This window comes from Heterocephalus glaber, unplaced genomic scaffold (assembly GCF_053883595.1).
Source record: "Heterocephalus glaber isolate CG9 unplaced genomic scaffold, H.glaber_assembly_v1.0 deba00000122, whole genome shotgun sequence".
NCBI lineage: Eukaryota > Metazoa > Chordata > Mammalia > Rodentia > Bathyergidae > Heterocephalus > Heterocephalus glaber.
The window spans coordinates 78,917,113-78,932,864 of NW_028258138.1; the positions used below are offsets into that span (position 1 = coordinate 78,917,113).

General features: G+C 56.2%; 2 protein-coding genes across 11 annotated transcripts; one reads left to right on the forward strand and one right to left on the reverse strand.

Moving 5' to 3' along the window:
• The first annotated feature begins 87 nt into the window (after positions 1–87).
• Positions 88–7,270, forward strand: Creld1 (CRELD disulfide isomerase 1). Of its 5 annotated transcripts, none has more exons than XM_087217011.1 (11): positions 116–479; positions 653–845; positions 1,035–1,117; positions 2,868–2,978; positions 3,289–3,380; positions 4,361–4,537; positions 4,619–4,714; positions 5,279–5,362; positions 5,484–5,579; positions 5,702–5,836; positions 6,608–7,270. In XM_087217011.1, the coding sequence occupies exons 2-11, from the start codon at positions 672–674 to the stop codon at positions 6,820–6,822; spliced, it is 1,263 nt and encodes a 420-aa protein (XP_087073137.1). In that variant the 5' UTR covers positions 116–479; positions 653–671; the 3' UTR covers positions 6,823–7,270. The 5 variants fall into 5 exon arrangements, with proteins under 5 accessions (XP_087073140.1, XP_087073137.1, XP_004835370.1 ...); XM_004835314.3 differs by having other exon boundaries at positions 299–479; positions 653–896; XM_004835313.3 differs by having other exon boundaries at positions 118–896.
• Positions 7,271–7,674: 404 nt separating this feature from the next.
• Prrt3 (proline rich transmembrane protein 3) lies at positions 7,675–14,327 on the reverse strand. Of its 6 annotated transcripts, none has more exons than XM_004835320.4 (5): positions 13,972–14,063; positions 10,611–11,693; positions 10,325–10,480; positions 7,947–9,705; positions 7,675–7,830 (listed from the first exon to the last, which is right to left on the reverse strand). In XM_004835320.4, the coding sequence occupies exons 2-4, from the start codon at positions 11,590–11,592 to the stop codon at positions 7,958–7,960; spliced, it is 2,886 nt and encodes a 961-aa protein (XP_004835377.2). In that variant the 5' UTR covers positions 11,593–11,693; positions 13,972–14,063; the 3' UTR covers positions 7,675–7,830; positions 7,947–7,957. The 6 variants fall into 6 exon arrangements, with proteins under 6 accessions (XP_004835377.2, XP_004835378.2, XP_004835374.2 ...); XM_004835321.4 differs by having other exon boundaries at positions 7,675–7,833; XM_004835317.4 differs by lacking the exon at positions 13,972–14,063 and adding an exon at positions 14,248–14,327 and having other exon boundaries at positions 7,675–9,705.
• Positions 14,328–15,752: the final 1,425 nt, after the last annotated feature.

Sequence of the window (15,752 nt, forward strand, 5' to 3'; positions counted from 1 at the left end):
TGCCTCTGATTGGGTGGTGTGGGGTGACGCCCTGGCACATGGCCCTCTTTCATTGGCTGGGAGGCAGCCCCGCCCCCAGAACGCGGCGCTGTGGGAGGTTGTACGTTTTGCGCAAGAGGTGGTGGCAGCGGCGTTGAGGAGACGGCAGACTGCGCCCGGGGCTTGGGGCGGGCCTGTTTTCCTCCCCCTTGGTCTGAGTGGGTCTGGACACTCCCCTCCCGGCTCCTGGGCCTTGCCTTTGTTGTCTGTGAGGCTCGGAATTTGACCCCTTCTCTTCACATCCGGATCCGCGCTTCTCCTACACCGTGTTTCCGGACTCCTCCCCCGAGAACGCCCATCCGGTCTCTACGCTCCTAATTTTTGGAATCTGATCCCCTCTCCCAAATTCTGCTGATCTAGCTCCTGATAACTTACTGAGACTCTAAAACAATGGGCTGACTCTTGCCCCATTGCCAAGGATCCAGGCCACCTCCCCCACGGTAACGGGGATAACTTCTTTTCTTGTAGAAAAGGATTGTAGATCCTTTTCCCACCTGATGCCGCCCTTCCAGTGACCCCGTTTTCCTCCTTTACTGGTACAAACGCGGGTCTGGGCTCCCCTTTCTTATCTAGAGCCTGGCTCCAGTGAGCCCTGCCCACACACTATCTGCAGGTCCCCAGCCTGGGAAAAGATGGCCCCACAACCCCCGAGGGTCCTGGTTTCAGCCTTGCTCTGGGCCTTGAACCTCTTCCTCAGCCTCCCAGGCCCTGTGTGTCTCCAGGCCTTTCCACCGCCCCATTCTCCTCCTCCACCCGAGCCCCATCCTTGCCATACGTGCCGGGCGCTGGTGGACAGCTTCTACAAGGTGGGTGCATCGGCGCCTCGAGGGAGGGGCCCGGCTGAGCGTCTGCTTGAGGTCCGTCTTGGCTGCTCACAGGCTGTGTAGATGTGGGCTGGTTGCCTGTCTACCCCAGTTTCCTGGTCAGTAGCATAGTGAAGTGCTACAGTGTGTCAGGCTCTGTACTCAGCTATTGCTAATTTACTCCATGCACAGGGCCTGGAGAGAACCATCCGGGACAACTTTGGAGGTGGAAATACTGCTTGGGAGGAAGAGAAATTATCCAAATATAAAGACAGGTAAGGTAAAGGTAGAGAGGAAACCCATTTTCGGGTTTCTGCCCAAGTGGTGGGGGGCTGGGACTCTTGGGGAGCACTTATTCAGCAGCTGTCCCTGGACATCTGTAGTACATCAGCGAACAAATCGAGATCTATGTGGCACTCAGTCGTAGTGTAGAGATAACAGTGAATGCATAAATAATGCTATGTCAGGTGAAGAACAGTAAAGTAAGGAAGAATCCAGAAGGGCAGGAAACAAGGTGTGCTGGGTGTGACATTTGAACAGAGACCTGAGGTGAAGACACAAGTGGTGTGGTGATGGGAAAGGATTTGGGAGAGGGATGGCTGGAGCTTGGTAGATCTCAGAAGTGGCTGGAGTCGTGAGTAAAGTGTGTTTGGTGGTGTGAGGGATCCAACAAGGAGTTTTGAATTTGTTCTGTGTGATGGAAAGCCCTTGGGAGGTGTTTTGTTTTTTGAGACAGAGTCTCCCTGTATAGTTTTATTTTGTTTTTGCAGTACTGGGGATTGTGCCCAGGCCTTGGCACACAATAGGCGAGCATTCTGCTACTGAGCCACATCTCTAGCCCCCTTTTTTTTTTTATTTTGAGATAGGGTCTCAGTAAGTTGCTCAGGTCGGTTTTGAACTTGCAGTCCTTCTGCCTCAGATTCCTCAATAGCTGGGATTACCAGCATGCACTACTGTGCCCAACTACTTCTTTCCTTTTTATGGGTAAATAATATCCTGTTGAATGGATCTATCACATTTTATTTAAATATTCACCAATTGATGGACATTGGGGTTGTTTCTCCCTTTTGGCTTTATGAATATGGTTGCTTTGCACATCTGTGTGCAAGTTTCTGTTGGGGAACTTCTTTCCCATTCTTTTGGGCATATGCCTGGGGGTGGAGGTGCTGAGTCATAGTTCCTTGGTCCACGTACTGAGAAGCTGTTTTTCCACAGTGCTTGCCCCATTTTGCATTCCACCTGCAGTGTAGATGTAAGGCTTCATAAGGTTCCAGTTTTTCTGCCTCCTTGCCAGCACTTGTTTTATGATATATGTGCATGCATGCATGTGCGTGCGTGTGTGTGTGTGTGTGTGTGTGTGCGCGCGCGTGTGTGATGGTGCTGGGGATTGAACCCAGGGCCTCATACATGTCAGGAAAACAATACAGCCAAGCTGTGCCCTGAGCTCTTTGAGATATTTGTAATCGTACTTACCCAGTGAGGGTGAATTCTTATTCAGATCCAGGGATGACAGTATCTTTTTTTTTTTTGTATGGGACTCAAACTCAGGACATTGCACTTTTGAGGCAGGTGCTGGAACCACTGAGCTAAATCCCCAGCCCATCTTTTTTTTTTTTCTTTTCCTTTGAGACAGGGTTTTGCTACGTAGTTAAGGCTGGCCTTGAACTCACTATGTAGCCTAGGGTGGGTTTGAACTCAGTGATCCTCTTGCTTCAGCCTCCCAGTGCTGAGATTATAGGCTTGCACCACCACGCCCAGCTGAAACTGCAGTAGCTTTCAACAAATTTGCACAGGATGTCTTGTCCCCATTTTACAGATGAGAAAATGGGTTTCAGAGAGGTGTAGTGGCTTGCCCAAGGTTGTACAGCTAGATTTGAACACAGATATGAGTCCCAGAACCAGTACCTCTTTCCTCTTGTGTCATGGCTTCTCCATGCTATTGTCACAGGCCTGAGGAAGGGTGGAGAGAGATCTGGGGAGAAAGGGTGGGTGGGGTGCATTCCCACCAGCCCTGCCGTTTGTCAGTGAGACTCGCCTGGTAGAGGTGCTGGAAGGCGTGTGCAGCAAGTCGGACTTCGAGTGCCACCGCCTGCTGGAGCTGAGTGAGGAACTGGTGGAGAGCTGGTGGTTTCACAAGTGAGTGGCAAGGGGCCTCCCCGGGAGCAGACCTCAGCCTCAGCTTGGCAAGAAGCAGGGGTTGCACATGGGGCCAGGGCCTTGTTGGGTGCTTTCCAAACCCAGATCTTCTGAGGACTTTCTAAGGCACCTAAGCTCCCACTCTGAGCCTGTTTACCTGTCCGCCAGATGGGCAGAGGGCCTTGGTGAAGTGGCCCAGTGGGACTTACGCTCAAGATGGGCCACGTGGCAGATTCTGTGGGAGGTATAGGGCAGCCTCGCTGATCTGGCTCAGTGCCTCTCTGTTTGACCTGGCCTCCCCCTGCCTCAGGCAGCAGGAAGCACCAGACCTTTTCCAGTGGCTCTGCTCAGACTCTCTGAAGCTCTGCTGCCCTGCTGGCACCTTCGGACCCTCCTGCCTTCGTGAGTTTTTCCAGTGCCTCTTGGGGGAAGGGAGGGATGCTGAGACCAGGGTTCTGCCTGGCTGGCTGATAAGCTTGGACCGTTCAGATACCTTCTCCGGCCCTCAGCTCTTAACTGCCTCCTGGGGCCAGTAAGGGGCAAAAGGCTTTGAAAATGGTACAGGGTGGGACAGGACTGAGTCCAAAGCAGGTGTGATTATTATCATCTATCAGGGAGGTGCCGGCCTCCCAGGGTACCTCATTCCCAGGCCATTAACTTCCTGCAGAGGGGCAGGTACTGCCTGAAGCCCTCATGGTTGCAACCCCCTACTCTTGCAATCCTGACACAGGAGCTGGACTTGCTCCTTTTAGGAAAGTCTCTCCTGTTAGCTGCTTAGTATTCAATTCAGTCTATGAAAGAAAGACTTGGGGCTGGGGTTATAACTCAGTAATGAAGTGCTTGCTAAGGCCCTGGGTTCAATCCCCAGCAACACACACACAATTGCTAAACAACAATTGGATCCACAATAGGATATTGATTAAGTGACAAAATATGCTTTGTTTGTGTGTTTCTGTTGTTTTTGGTGATGTTGGGAGTAGAACACAATGCCTTGAGCTATGTCCCCAGACTTTATGAGATATTGATTGATGGTCGATTGGTTTCTGTATTGGGGATTGAACCCAGGGCCTTCACATTGAGCTACATCTCCAGGCCTTTATTTTATTTATTTATTATTTTTTTTAATTTTTAAAAGAGTGTTTTGCTAAGTTGCCTAGGCTAGGTGAGAACTCATGATCCTCCTGCCTTAGCCTCCCAGAATGCTAGAATTATAGCATGCCCAGCACCACCATCCCCAGATTTATGTGATCTTTAAAATTAATTTTTCTAAAACAAAAAAATTAATTTTCCTCTGCAGATATAATTTAACAATACGTAGAACATGTTCTGTTGTTTGTCAGCGTTGAATACATGAACTCACCTAGTTTGGTGTCTGCCTGCAGCCTGTCCGGGGGGCATGGAGAGACCCTGCGGTGGCTACGGGCAGTGCCAAGGGGAAGGTACTCGAGGGGGCAGTGGGCACTGTGACTGCCAAGACGGCTACGGGGGCGAGGCCTGTGGCCAGTGTGGCCTTGGTTACTTTGAGGCGGAGCGCAACACCAGCCATCTGGTATGTTCGGGTAGGTAGCGGCAGATATGGTGCTGGGTGACGTGGAAAGGGCACCTACTGCCCATCCTTATACTGTCCTCATCCCACACAGCCTGTTTTGGCCCCTGTGCCCGCTGCTCAGGACCTGAGGAGTCACAGTGTTTGCAGTGCAAGAAGGGCTGGGCCCTCCATCACCTCAAGTGTGTGGGTGAGTAGGGCCTCATTGCTGGAGCACACACACCTGTGTGGAGACCCAGCCTGCTGGAAAGCAGGCACAGGACAGATGCTATCTGCAGCTCACAGACAGAGAGAGGAACAGGGGTCTGGAGTTGGGGGTCCCTGTCTCCACTTCTGTAGACTAGGGTGAAGGATAGGCTGCTGTGACAGAGACATCCCTAAAGACTGTGGTTTAAAGAGCAGAAGTTTATTTTTTCCTCAGATCACAGTCTAGTGGGGGCTCTGCTTGTCACAGCTGTTCAGGGACCAGGATCCTTCTGTCTTCCTGCACAGTCATCCCCTTAGGCACTATCTACATGATTGGTCCTGAGTCACGGGCACCTTTGGTCAGGACTCAAGGAGGGGAAGATTGGGTCAAGGCCAAGCTACAAGCAGACCAGCTACTTCTGTTCATGCTGTGGGCCAAGCTCAGCCAGACCACACTCAGCTGCAAGGCAGCTGGAGAATGTGGTCCTTGGCTGCCTGCAGTCTCCTGGACTCAGCTTCCTTGCTAGTTCAGTAGGGACTGAAATTCCCGCCCTGCCCTCCTCTGCAGACATCGATGAGTGTGGGACAGAGCGAGCCAACTGCAGAGCCAACCAGTTCTGTGTGAACATGGAAGGCGCCTATGAGTGCCGAGGTCAGTGTCTGTTTCTGCAGAGGGGATGCGGCTGCCCTCAGCTCTGGAGTCCTGGGCCTGCTCTCTGGAGCATGGCTTCCCTGGCCTGTGGGCAGCTCCAGCTCATCTCTCCATTCCCTAGACTGCGCCAGGGCCTGTCTGGGCTGTATGGGGGCAGGGCCAGGCCGCTGCAAGAAGTGCAGCCCTGGCTACCAGCAGGTGGGCTCCAAGTGTCTTGGTGAGTCTCTGCTTGTGGGCTGAGGGCAGGGGCAGGGCAGGGCATGAAGAGTAAAAGGTGGAGCTGGGCAGGATGCACTGAGAGTTGGGGTGCTGACCTTGACCAGTCCCACCCTCCCTCAGATGTGGATGAGTGTGAGACGGTGGTGTGTCCAGGAGAGAACGAGAAGTGTGAGAACACCGAGGGTGGCTACCGCTGCATCTGCACCCAGGGCTACAAGCAGGTAGAGGGCATCTGTGTGAAGGAGCAGATCCCAGGTGAGGGGGTTGAGAGGGGTGTGTCCTCATGGGGCGGGGGGAGTGTGGTCCAGCCCCTTCTCTAGGTGGCAGCATCAGTGACAGACCCCCAGCCCCCAGGAGGTTGTCGAGGCCCATACCCTGTGTCTGCTCTCCAGCTCAGCTGTCAGCAGCCTCACTCTAAGAAAGAGACCACTCTGGGCTGGGGATTTAGCTCAGTGGTTCCAGCGCCTGCCTCGCAAGCGCAAGGTCCCAAGTTCGATCCCCGGTACCAAAAAAAAAAAAAAAAACAAAAACCACTGTGCCTCCTAGGCCTGTTGTTGCCTCTTCTCTCTAGTGGGCACCATCCTTGCTCTGGTCCCTGAGAGCCTTTTGTAGGCCCTGGCTGGTGAGATGAAGGGAATCACAGTGATGAGCAGAGACCAAATCCACGACTCTTACTGTGTCACATTCTGTTCCAAGCACATTCCACCTGTAACCTGTTTAGCACCCTGAAGCCACCCAGCCCCATAGTGTCTCTCATCCCTGTTTTTCATATGTGGAAACTTAAGACGCAGAGAGACGAAGGCACTTCCCAGGGTCACATGGCAGCAGGGTGCAGAGCTGGCATTCATAGTGGGGCTTTCTGGCTTTGGAGCTGGCCCACAGGTCACACGGACTCACCCGACCTGCCCACCACACGGTCTTGGGCCTGGTTCACCTCTCATAGGCTGAGTGCCTGGTGTATCAGGCTGGCAGGCGTCAGGTGTATGGGAACAGCTGGGAGTGACAGGCCTGGCCTTCTCTTCACAGAGTCAGCAGGTTTCTTCTCGGAGATGACGGAGGATGAGCTGGTGGTACTGCAGCAGATGTTCTTCGGTGTCATCATCTGTGCTTTGGCCACACTTGCTGCAAAGGGCGACCTGGTGTTCACTGCCATCTTCATTGGAGCGGTGGCAGCCATGACTGGCTACTGGTTGTCAGAGCGCAGTGACCGTGTGCTAGAGGGATTCATCAAGGGCAAATAATCCCTGCTGCCATGCGTGGGATCTCCCACTCAGGCCACCCTGAGGTTGGTGTCTCTCCTACTGGATGGTCAGAGCCATTTGGTTTGCTTTTGAGAGTGGGGCAACATGTCCTGCCCACCTTACAGAGCAGCCCAGCACCCAGGCCTGGGCGTGTGTTGCCCCTGGGGGTGAAAAAGTATTCTCGAAGCTGGATGCCACCAGGTCTTTGCCTGGGGCGACTGGATGGGCCACATGGTGTGTGAATTTTGAGAGCAATGTTTCTCCTTTTGGTGGCTTCGAGTGATCCTTGGCCCCTGCCCAGGATGAGAGGGGTCCCTGTGGGGCAGGGCTACCACAGCCCTCTCCTGCCAGCTGCATGCTGTCACCTCCTGTTCTGTATTCACCCCTTTCCCTCAGCCATTCATTTATTTATTCATCTCAGGAAATAAAGACCTTGGAAAATGGAGAAGCTTCTGTCTTACTACCCCTCACCCCCACTCCATCACTACCACTTTGGGGAAGTTTTCTAAAACCCTGGGAAAATGATGGCTGCCTGAGAAGGAGGAAGGATGGTCCCTGAAGCAGTGTTCAAAGGGGCACAGAGGGACAGTTCAGGAGTGGAAGTTCCTGCAGTCAGCCCCACTTGTCATTTGTAGGCGGACCATGGGCAGATGACCTCCACCATGACTCCTGACATGGGTGAGGGGATACTGCACTCCAGTCTGTGAGAATTAAAGGAGAGGTGGTCCGGGAAACACTGGTAGGGGTAATCACCAAAGCCTGGAGCACTTTCCTCTGCCAGGCCTCCCTCCCCACACACAGGCTTTGAATCCCGAGGGCTGGGTCTCCCAGCCACGGGAGGGAGGCGAGAGCCAAACGTTATGGGTTTATTTCTTTGGCACAAAGAGGACAGTCTGGACGAGCTGGCACCTCTCCATACCCGGTAGTCTCGTGGTCCCTGTTCCCCATGCCCAAATCCATGCCCTTCACCCTGTGTTCCGTGTAAATCACGGCCTCTGAGTACAATACCTGCTGAAAAAAATAGAGATATTTAAAAAAGAAAAGCTGGATTGTGGGTTCCCGCCTGGCTGTTTCGGGGCTGTAGTGGGCCAGTGTGTAAAGCTCGGCTGTCCTGCGGGCCTTACCCCAAGCCGGCTCAGAGCTCTATGGTGTCGCTGGAGGCGCTGCGGGAGTCCCCGGCTTTGCTGCGTGGTGGGACCTCGGACCGGGGATCCCCGTGCCGGGCCAGGGCCAGGGTGAGCAGGAGCTGCACCGTGCTGGGCAGCTCCTCCAGGGGCAGACTGTCCACGGACGATAGCCCGTGCCGCCACGGGTTCCAGCTGATCTTGAGCGAGCCCCGGGAGAAGCTGTCCAGGGAGCTCCCGGAAGGCCCCGCCTGGTCAGTCTTGCCCGCAGCGCGCTGTGGCCCCGGGCCGCGAAGGTCGCTGAGCGAGCGGCAGCGTGTGTGGTGCAGCACCGACCCCGCTTCCGTCTGGGCATCCGGCTGGCTGCCCCGGCGGGCCCGCAGCGCGCCCCCGGGCGGTGGGGAGGCCAGGCCGCGCAGCCCGCAGCGCCGGAACACGCTGTCCCGTACCAGGTGCTCTCGGAAGAGCGCGGCGTCGATGCTCCGACTCAGGTTGATGGGCGACGGCGGCTGAAGGTCCAGCTCGCTCAGGGACAGCGACGGCACCGGCCCCACGCTGCTGCGGGACCGTCCCGGGCCACCTGGTGGGCCGCGTCCGAGCGACACAGCTGAGCCCCAAGCTCCCGAGCTACGAGTGGCCGGCGGCCCCCCTTCTGCCGAGTTGCGGATGAGGCTCTTGCTGATGTTCAGGCCGCCCTGGCCGAGGCCACTGGGGCCAGCATAGCAGTTGTTGGGGCGGTCTGGCACCTCGGTCTTGCCCGGCGGCGCAGGGCACGCCAGGCGCAGCAGCTTCGCCCAGCAGGCGTGCTCGGTGGGCGGCCGGGGGCGCGCGGCGGCTACAGCGGACAGCGCCAGCGCCAGCGCCCAGGTCAGCTCCAGCAGGCGCAGCCAGAAGTGCACGCCCCACCAGGCCCACGAGAAGCGGCCCACCCGGCTGGGGCCGGGGTACAGCCAGAGCGCAGCCGCCAGCTGCAGGCCGCTGGCCAACAGCCCCAGCGAGCCTGCCACCGCCAGTAGGCGCGGGCCTGGGCTGGTGTCCCAGACGCGTGGCGGATCCAGCAGGCGACGCCGGCACAGGCAGAGCGTGCCCAAGGCCAGGGACGCGCCCCAGGCGCATGACAGGCCCTGCACCAGGAGGTTGAGCACAGGCCGCGAAGACAACAGGTCTGCAGCGAGCAGCCCCGCGACGTGCACCAGCGCCAAGGCCCCTAGCAGCGGGGGCTTCTGAAGCGGGAGCGGCAGCCCCGAGCCCAGACCAAGTAGGGTCAGGGCTCCCAGGGCCGTGAGCAGCAAGGGGAAGGGCAGGTTGTAGAGCACCAGGCCAGCGCGCACGCCCAGCCGCGCTTTCGAGCCGTAAGGGTCGGTGAGCATGTACGTCGAGCGCAGCCCCGAGGCCAGGAGCACCAGCGCAGCGGCCACTAGCGCCAGCCGGGGCCCGGCCATGGCTGCGGCCAGCGTGACGAGGGCTAATAACGCGGGCAGCAAGAAGAGCACCCCCACTCCGTAGACGTGCAGCTCCCAGGAAAAGCTCAGCACCCGCCGCAGGGCCCCCCAGCGCAGGGGGGGTGCGGTGGCGTTGGCTGGGGGGCTGGAAGCTGGGGCAGAGGCGGTGGAGCTGGCCGAAGGCTCCGGAGCTAGTGGCTGGCCCAGGGCTCGCTGGGTAGTGACGCGAATGAGGCCTCGGCGAGATGTTGAGGGGGCCTGGACTGGGGGTGCTGGGGGATGGCTTTGGGGCCGCCGGGGCCACTCCTCGGCTTCATCTGCAATAAGAACAGTATTAAAATAGCCTCTGCTAAGTGCTGTTGATTCTTCAGCTTTCTCTAGTGTGGACTGTGTGTTCTTTAACGTTTCCAGGCACACCTGTCAAATGGAGATAGCACCTACCTCATGGAGTCACTTTAGCACAGTGCCTACTGTCAGCATCCTGTTAGGGCTCAGCTTTTTTTTTTTTTTTTTTTTTTTTTTTGAGACAGGGTCTCACTATGTAGAGGCTGGCCTTGAACTTACTATGTGGTCCAAGTTGGCCTCAAACTCACAGTGATCCACCTGGCTCAGCCTCCCAAGTGCTGGGATTACAGGTGTGTGCCACCTGAAATTTTTAAAAGTGATTTGCCAGAGGTAGAGAATCTCTGCACCAGGCATAGCTGTGTTACATACAACACTCTGGCCCCCAAAGGATATATACCTGCTTCCAGAGCACCAGGTGACTCTGTTGGTTCTTCTCGGTGACCTAGAGGTCCTGGCCAGTTCCTTTAAGCAGGTGCTTGTCTTCATTTACTCCCGGGGCCTGTTCCCCTCACAGACTTCACACAGGTTCCTGGGCATTGGACACAGGCCTCCCTCCCCTGAAAGAGGCTCCCCGAGGAGCCGTGCCCTCACCTGGCTGCAGGACCCTCACAGGGCTCTCTGTTCCGTTTGTGTCTGGGCCAGGGTCTGAGAGGCCAGGGACGAGGGACTTGGGGGTTCCTGGGGCTCCCACCGCTCCTCTCACCCGCTGCGGGGAGATGGGTTCTGCTCCATTCATCACTGCTGTCTCTGAAATGACAAAAGCTGTCGCTACTTTGCCTGACCCCAAATTCACTCCCTCAGGAGGGAGGCGGAATCACCCTCATTTGTCAGAATGAGGGCACCCAGCTGCCCAGCTCAGTACCCCACTGATGCCCACCTGGCTTCACCTGCCCATCCAGAGTATCTGAGGCTGTAGCATTTGTGGAATGGGGTCCTTGGGAACCCTTGATATCAGGAGGGTCCATCTGCTTGGGCTGGGGGGCTGGGGAGCTGATGTCCCAGGTGTCTCCAGCACCGGCCTTAGGGGGTTCAGGTGGCAGCTCCTCTGTGAGAGGAAGGCTTCCAGCCAGTGCCAGGTCTGGCTGGGCCCTGGGGTCAGCGGGCCCAGGGCTAGCATCAGGGACCTCTGGGTCCTCCTGGGTGGAAGGGCGGCCTTTGGCAGCCTCCTGGGAGTCACCCTTATGCCTGCCCTGTCTTCCCATCACTGGCTCTCTGACTGTGCTTGCCTGGGGCAGGAGAGTGTGGTGAGGGTCCTGCAGTGTGGTGAGTGTGTGGTGAGGGTCTGAGGGAGAAGCCTGAGGGGTCCCAGTCTTAGGTTTGGCCTTGGGATCCCCATCTCTAGGTGGGTGCTGCCCCACTGGGGCTTGGGGCTCCCAGGGGGCAGGAGGGACTGTGGGTGGCCTAACTTGGAGGCTGGGAGGTGTGGGGGTAACCTTAAGGTGGGGGGCACCCACTGGGAGGGGGATAGGTGTGTCTTGCTCCCAAGGCTCCTGAGTGTTGGGGGATCCCATCCAGCCCGGAGAATTAGGCTCTCGAGCCAGCTGGAGGTTGTCAGTCATGGGGAGCTGCACTCCCTGAGCCCCAGGGGCTGCATGGGGTCCAGGCAGGGCTGGGCCCAGGGGAGAGTCTGCAGGCCTCTGGGGACCTGCAGCATGGACCTGGGGGCTACCAGAGTGTCTAGAGTTCTGCCACAGGAAGTCAGAGGTTTGGGGCTCAGAGTCCTTGGTGTGGGCTTCTGGGATGAGTTGGGGTTCTGTGTCTTTGAGGGGCCTGGAAAGACCCCTGCCCAGGGTGGAGCTGGTCCCGAGGAATGGCAGCAGCAACAGCAGCAGGAGGTGGCCCCATGGATGGGGTGCCATGGTTTATTTCAGTGTCTGGTGCAGGGCCTGCAAATGCCAGTCCTCACTGGATGAACCTAAAGACAGGTGAGGGCTGGGGTTCCTGTGAGCTCCCTCAGGGGCTGGGGGAAAGAAAGGAGAAAACACAATCAGCATCTTCTCTGTTTTTAAAGCCTCAAAACCTGCATCACTGGTCATGCCACTTGCCCTGCTTCAGAACCTTCCACTGCTCCCCTCTGCCCCCGAGAGAGCTTCTTGCTTGATGGCCCAGTTCTAGCAGGAGAGGTAGAGAGAAAGCAGGGTGGGCACCTGTCTCAGAAAAGAGGCCTGCACAGGAATCCCAGAGGGGCCATTTCTTGGGTGAGTCACTTCACTTCTCTGTGTCATGGCTTTGTCATTTCGCAAAATGAGCCCCTACCAACAAGGGGCTTCTGGTGGGGCTTAACCAACAAAACACAAAAGGCCCCGGCCTAACTGGAGCTTAGGAAGCACGACAGCCCCTCACTCTGCACTCCGTCCAGAGAGCTTTCCATCTCTGTGGTCACTGCTGCAACAAGGAAGTTGCACATATACCATGTGAAAGGGCAGGGGTTAGCAGTGGACAGGAGGGGCAGGATTGTCTTCGGGGAGCTGGCGTTCTAGTAATTTTAGATAAGGTAAACTATAAAGAAAATAAAACAAGGTGAAGAGATGGAAGGCCTGAGAGCCTGTTTACACAGGACATACCAGGAAGCCCTCACAGGGGGACATTTCAGCTAAATGCCCAATGAGAACGAGCCAGGAGTATGAAGAGCTGGGGGAAAAGCATTTGGCAGCAGGACAAGCAATTGCAAAACCCCTAAAGCGAGAATGAGCTAAGAGGATTTAAGAAATAGGAACAGAAGCTGCAAGTAGTGCTGCACACTTGTACTTCCAGCACTCTGGGGGGCTGAGGCAGGGGGGTCCTAAGTTTGAGCTCAGCTGGGCAATTGAGCAACTTAGTGAGACCTTGTCTCAAAAACTAAAAGGCTGGGATGTAGCTCAGTGAGAAGGCCTTGCATTTAATCACCAGTACTGTAAAAAACAAAAAAAAGCAAAAGAAGAACACTTTGGGGACAGTGGCAAACACCTGTAATCCCAGTCCTCAAGAGGCTGGCACAGGAGGATCACAAGTTCAAGGCCAGCTTGGAGAACCTAGTGAGACCTTGTCTCAAAAAATAAAAAAGGGTTGGAGGTGTAGCTCACCATGCCCTGGGCTCAATCCCCATTACTGCTGGAGGGAGGCCAGCAAGCAAAGGACAAAATAGCAGAAGCTAAAATCAAGAATGCAGGGCTTGACCGAAAAGGGGTTTGTCAGGCAACATAAGGCACCTGGATTTCATTGCAAGTGCCCCTAGAAGTCACTGGAGATAGACACACAGGTGCGACCTGGTCTGACTAGTGTTTTGGAGGGGAGGGAGGCCAGTGCACCTGGTTCAGGTAAGTCAAGGCGCCTCTTCCTCCAGGAAGGTTCCCTCTCCTGACCCTCCTGGGCACTGCTCATCTCCTGTCCTGCCCCCGCCCCACCTGGGACTCCTGTCTCTCTCAGACTCCAGTCTCTTGGTATCTGAGGCCCCAGGCAGATGTGCCCTAAAGGTTCCTGTCCCTAAGAGGGCAGGGAGAAGGCCCCACCCAGGCCAGGGCACAGGCTGTGTGGAGGCTGCTGTGGTCCCCAGAGCTCCTGCTTCCCGACCCTTGCTGGGTCACAGACACCTTGGGAAACTGCAGGAACCTGCAGACTCCACTCCCAGGAAAGCACCAGGATCGCCAAAGCTTGTGGACAATTTCGTGGAGTTTAAAGACCTCTTAAGGCTCCAAACCTGGATTCAGGCTCTGCCTTTGAGCCCAATTTATTTCTCAAGCATTCCCCAAGCCCATGCTTTGCTCCACCCCTGGAGAGGCCTAGGCTCCAATGTTGGGCCTGGGGGTGAGTGGCAGGGAGAGGGCTGAGAGATCTAACACGGACTGCACCCATTTCGAGGGCAGGAAACTGAGGTTCAGAGGGGTTGATCCATTCGCCCAAGGTCACCAAGCGGGCTGGGTGACCACACTCCGGCCCTGGAGCCCACAGCGGCTCCTCCTGCACAGGGGAACCAGGGAGCTTTGCGGAGAGGCGATGCTGCGCTGGGCCTTCGGTGATAAGCATGCCATTCCCCACACCCGTTTCCGACCATCTGGGCACTGCGGGTCAGCCGGGGTCCCCAGGCCGGGCTGGGCCGCTGCTGAAGCCCGAGTGCGGTGGTTGTGAGGGGGCGCGGCGGTCTCGGGTTACCTCTGCTACCTCCCTGGCCCGGGCCGGCCCGCAATGTCCCGGGCGGTGGGCGCCGTGCAGGACCAGCCGCCCACGCGATGTGCCCGGCGCCCCCCGCGCCGCCGTCTCACCTGGGCGCGCGCAGCCCGGCTTCACCTTGCGGTCCCTGCGCCGCCCGCATCCTCCGAGATGCTCAGGCGCGGCCAGCAGAGCCCGGCGCTGCCGATCGCGAGCCCGCCCACCACCGGCCGCTTAACCCTTTCCCAGGGCGGACGCTGCTCCCAGCCTGGGCTCCTCTCTGCCCGACCCGCGGGGTTCAGAGCAAGACCAACCTCATCACAGAGGGCTTCGGGGAAACCTTCTGCTGTGTCCCTGAAAATGGGGCAACCTAACCTCTGCTTGCATACCTCATGTGACGAGGAGCTCACTCCTATGTATATGCATCCTCACAGGGGGACACGCGCGCGCGCGCGCGCGCACCCGTGGGCACATCCCGCCTACAGCTTCACGTGTGTCCTTCGGATGTCTTTCAGTGCAGTTATATGGAAAATTATGTTTCCATGTGTTATATGGAAATTAGAGTATGCTGTATTTGCAGTTTTTATAGCTTGCCTTTTCTCTCCGCACTTCACAATATATCCTGGCCCATTTCCTCTGCAAATACCCACAGATGTACTTTCTTTCCTGCATATGTTGTTGAGAATTCCAGAGTAGGGTCAGCTAGTAGTTTTCACTATCCCTTCTTCTTGGCTGAGACTTAGGTTGTCTCCAGCTTTTTGCAGAGAGGAACTATCTCGCAGGCCCCTCTGGCGTCTGTGCTGATGCACAGGCCGCCCAGCGGATCAAGCCTTGGCTGAGCTGTGGCTGGAGCTATGGTTCTCATCCTCAGGTCAGACGCCGGGTCCCTGTTCAGGCAGTTTCTAACCTGCGGAATCCATCACTAAGCTCAGCCTACTCAGGGGCATGAGCAGGAGCAATGGATGTGCCACCAAAGCCTTCACTCAGTGGCCTGGAGAAAGGTAGATTGTTCCAGGGTAGATTGTTATTCAAGCTTTAGTTGTTAGCTGGTGTGTTGGTGCACACCTGCAATCCCAGCATTTGGGAGGCTGAGGTAGGAGGATTGCTATGAGTTCAAGGCCAGCCTAAACTACATAATGAGACACTGTCTCAAAAAACAGAAAACAAAGAGCTTTAGTCATATGAATTGTAAAAATGACATATGCTGATTGTCTTAATTCATGTAGCACACACAAAAAAATTCACGCAGCACAGAAATGTTCAGGAAGAAAGCTGTCTTACTGGTGGCCTCTCCAACTCTGCCCTCCCAGATGTACCAACTGTGATCACTGCCTTATTCCCTTTGCTTGCAAAAACACACGTGAATATGTTCTTTCACACAAGTGTGATCACACTATGTGTGCTATTCTGGATCAATGCTTTGCTTTATAGGATACATGATGGGAACAGTGGAAGGCAAAACCTACTAGCTCCATCCTCTTTAAACCAGCACATGGTATCTCTTCCTGACAGCGTCCTCCTCCCCTGTGTGGGCAGTTGCTGTGGGTGGGAGAGTCCCAGCCACCTCTCTCCTGTCCCAGGACACTGGTGAGCCCTCTTTGGGATGTAAGTCCCCTGGAGCTCAGAGTTGACCTGGTCCCTTCCCAGTTGCTCAAGGAGGGCGGGTGCCAGGTTGTCTCAGCACTGTTCACTGCTGGTCTCATTGTGTTATTGTGTTTCCCAGCTGCCCACTGGCAGCATTCTGAGATCCTAGACAAAAGCCAGAGCAATTAGGATCCCAGCCAGAGGGTAGGGTGAAAGCCGATCTATGGAAAGAGGAGGATGGCAGTGGAGGTGAACATCAGCAGGAGGCACAGGCACAAGAGTGGGTCAGGAGTCTCTACTCCATCCTGGA

Coding starts and splice junctions, on each gene's coding strand:
- Creld1 (XM_004835313.3), top strand. CDS start 672: ATGGCCCCACAACCCCCGAGGGTCCTGGTTTCAGCCTTGCTCTGGGCC. Junction 1,118..2,867: donor TTATCCAAATATAAAGACAG/GTAAGGTAAAGG, acceptor GCCGTTTGTCAG/TGAGACTCGCCTGGTAGAGG. Junction 5,580..5,701: donor GGTGGGCTCCAAGTGTCTTG/GTGAGTCTCTGC, acceptor ACCCTCCCTCAG/ATGTGGATGAGTGTGAGACG.
- Prrt3 (XM_004835317.4), bottom strand. CDS start 11,592: ATGGCACCCCATCCATGGGGCCACCTCCTGCTGCTGTTGCTGCTGCCA. Junction 10,481..10,610: donor GGATGGGCAGGTGAAGCCAG/GTGGGCATCAGT, acceptor TTGTCATTTCAG/AGACAGCAGTGATGAATGGA. Junction 9,706..10,324: donor TGTGAGGGTCCTGCAGCCAG/GTGAGGGCACGG, acceptor TTCTTATTGCAG/ATGAAGCCGAGGAGTGGCCC.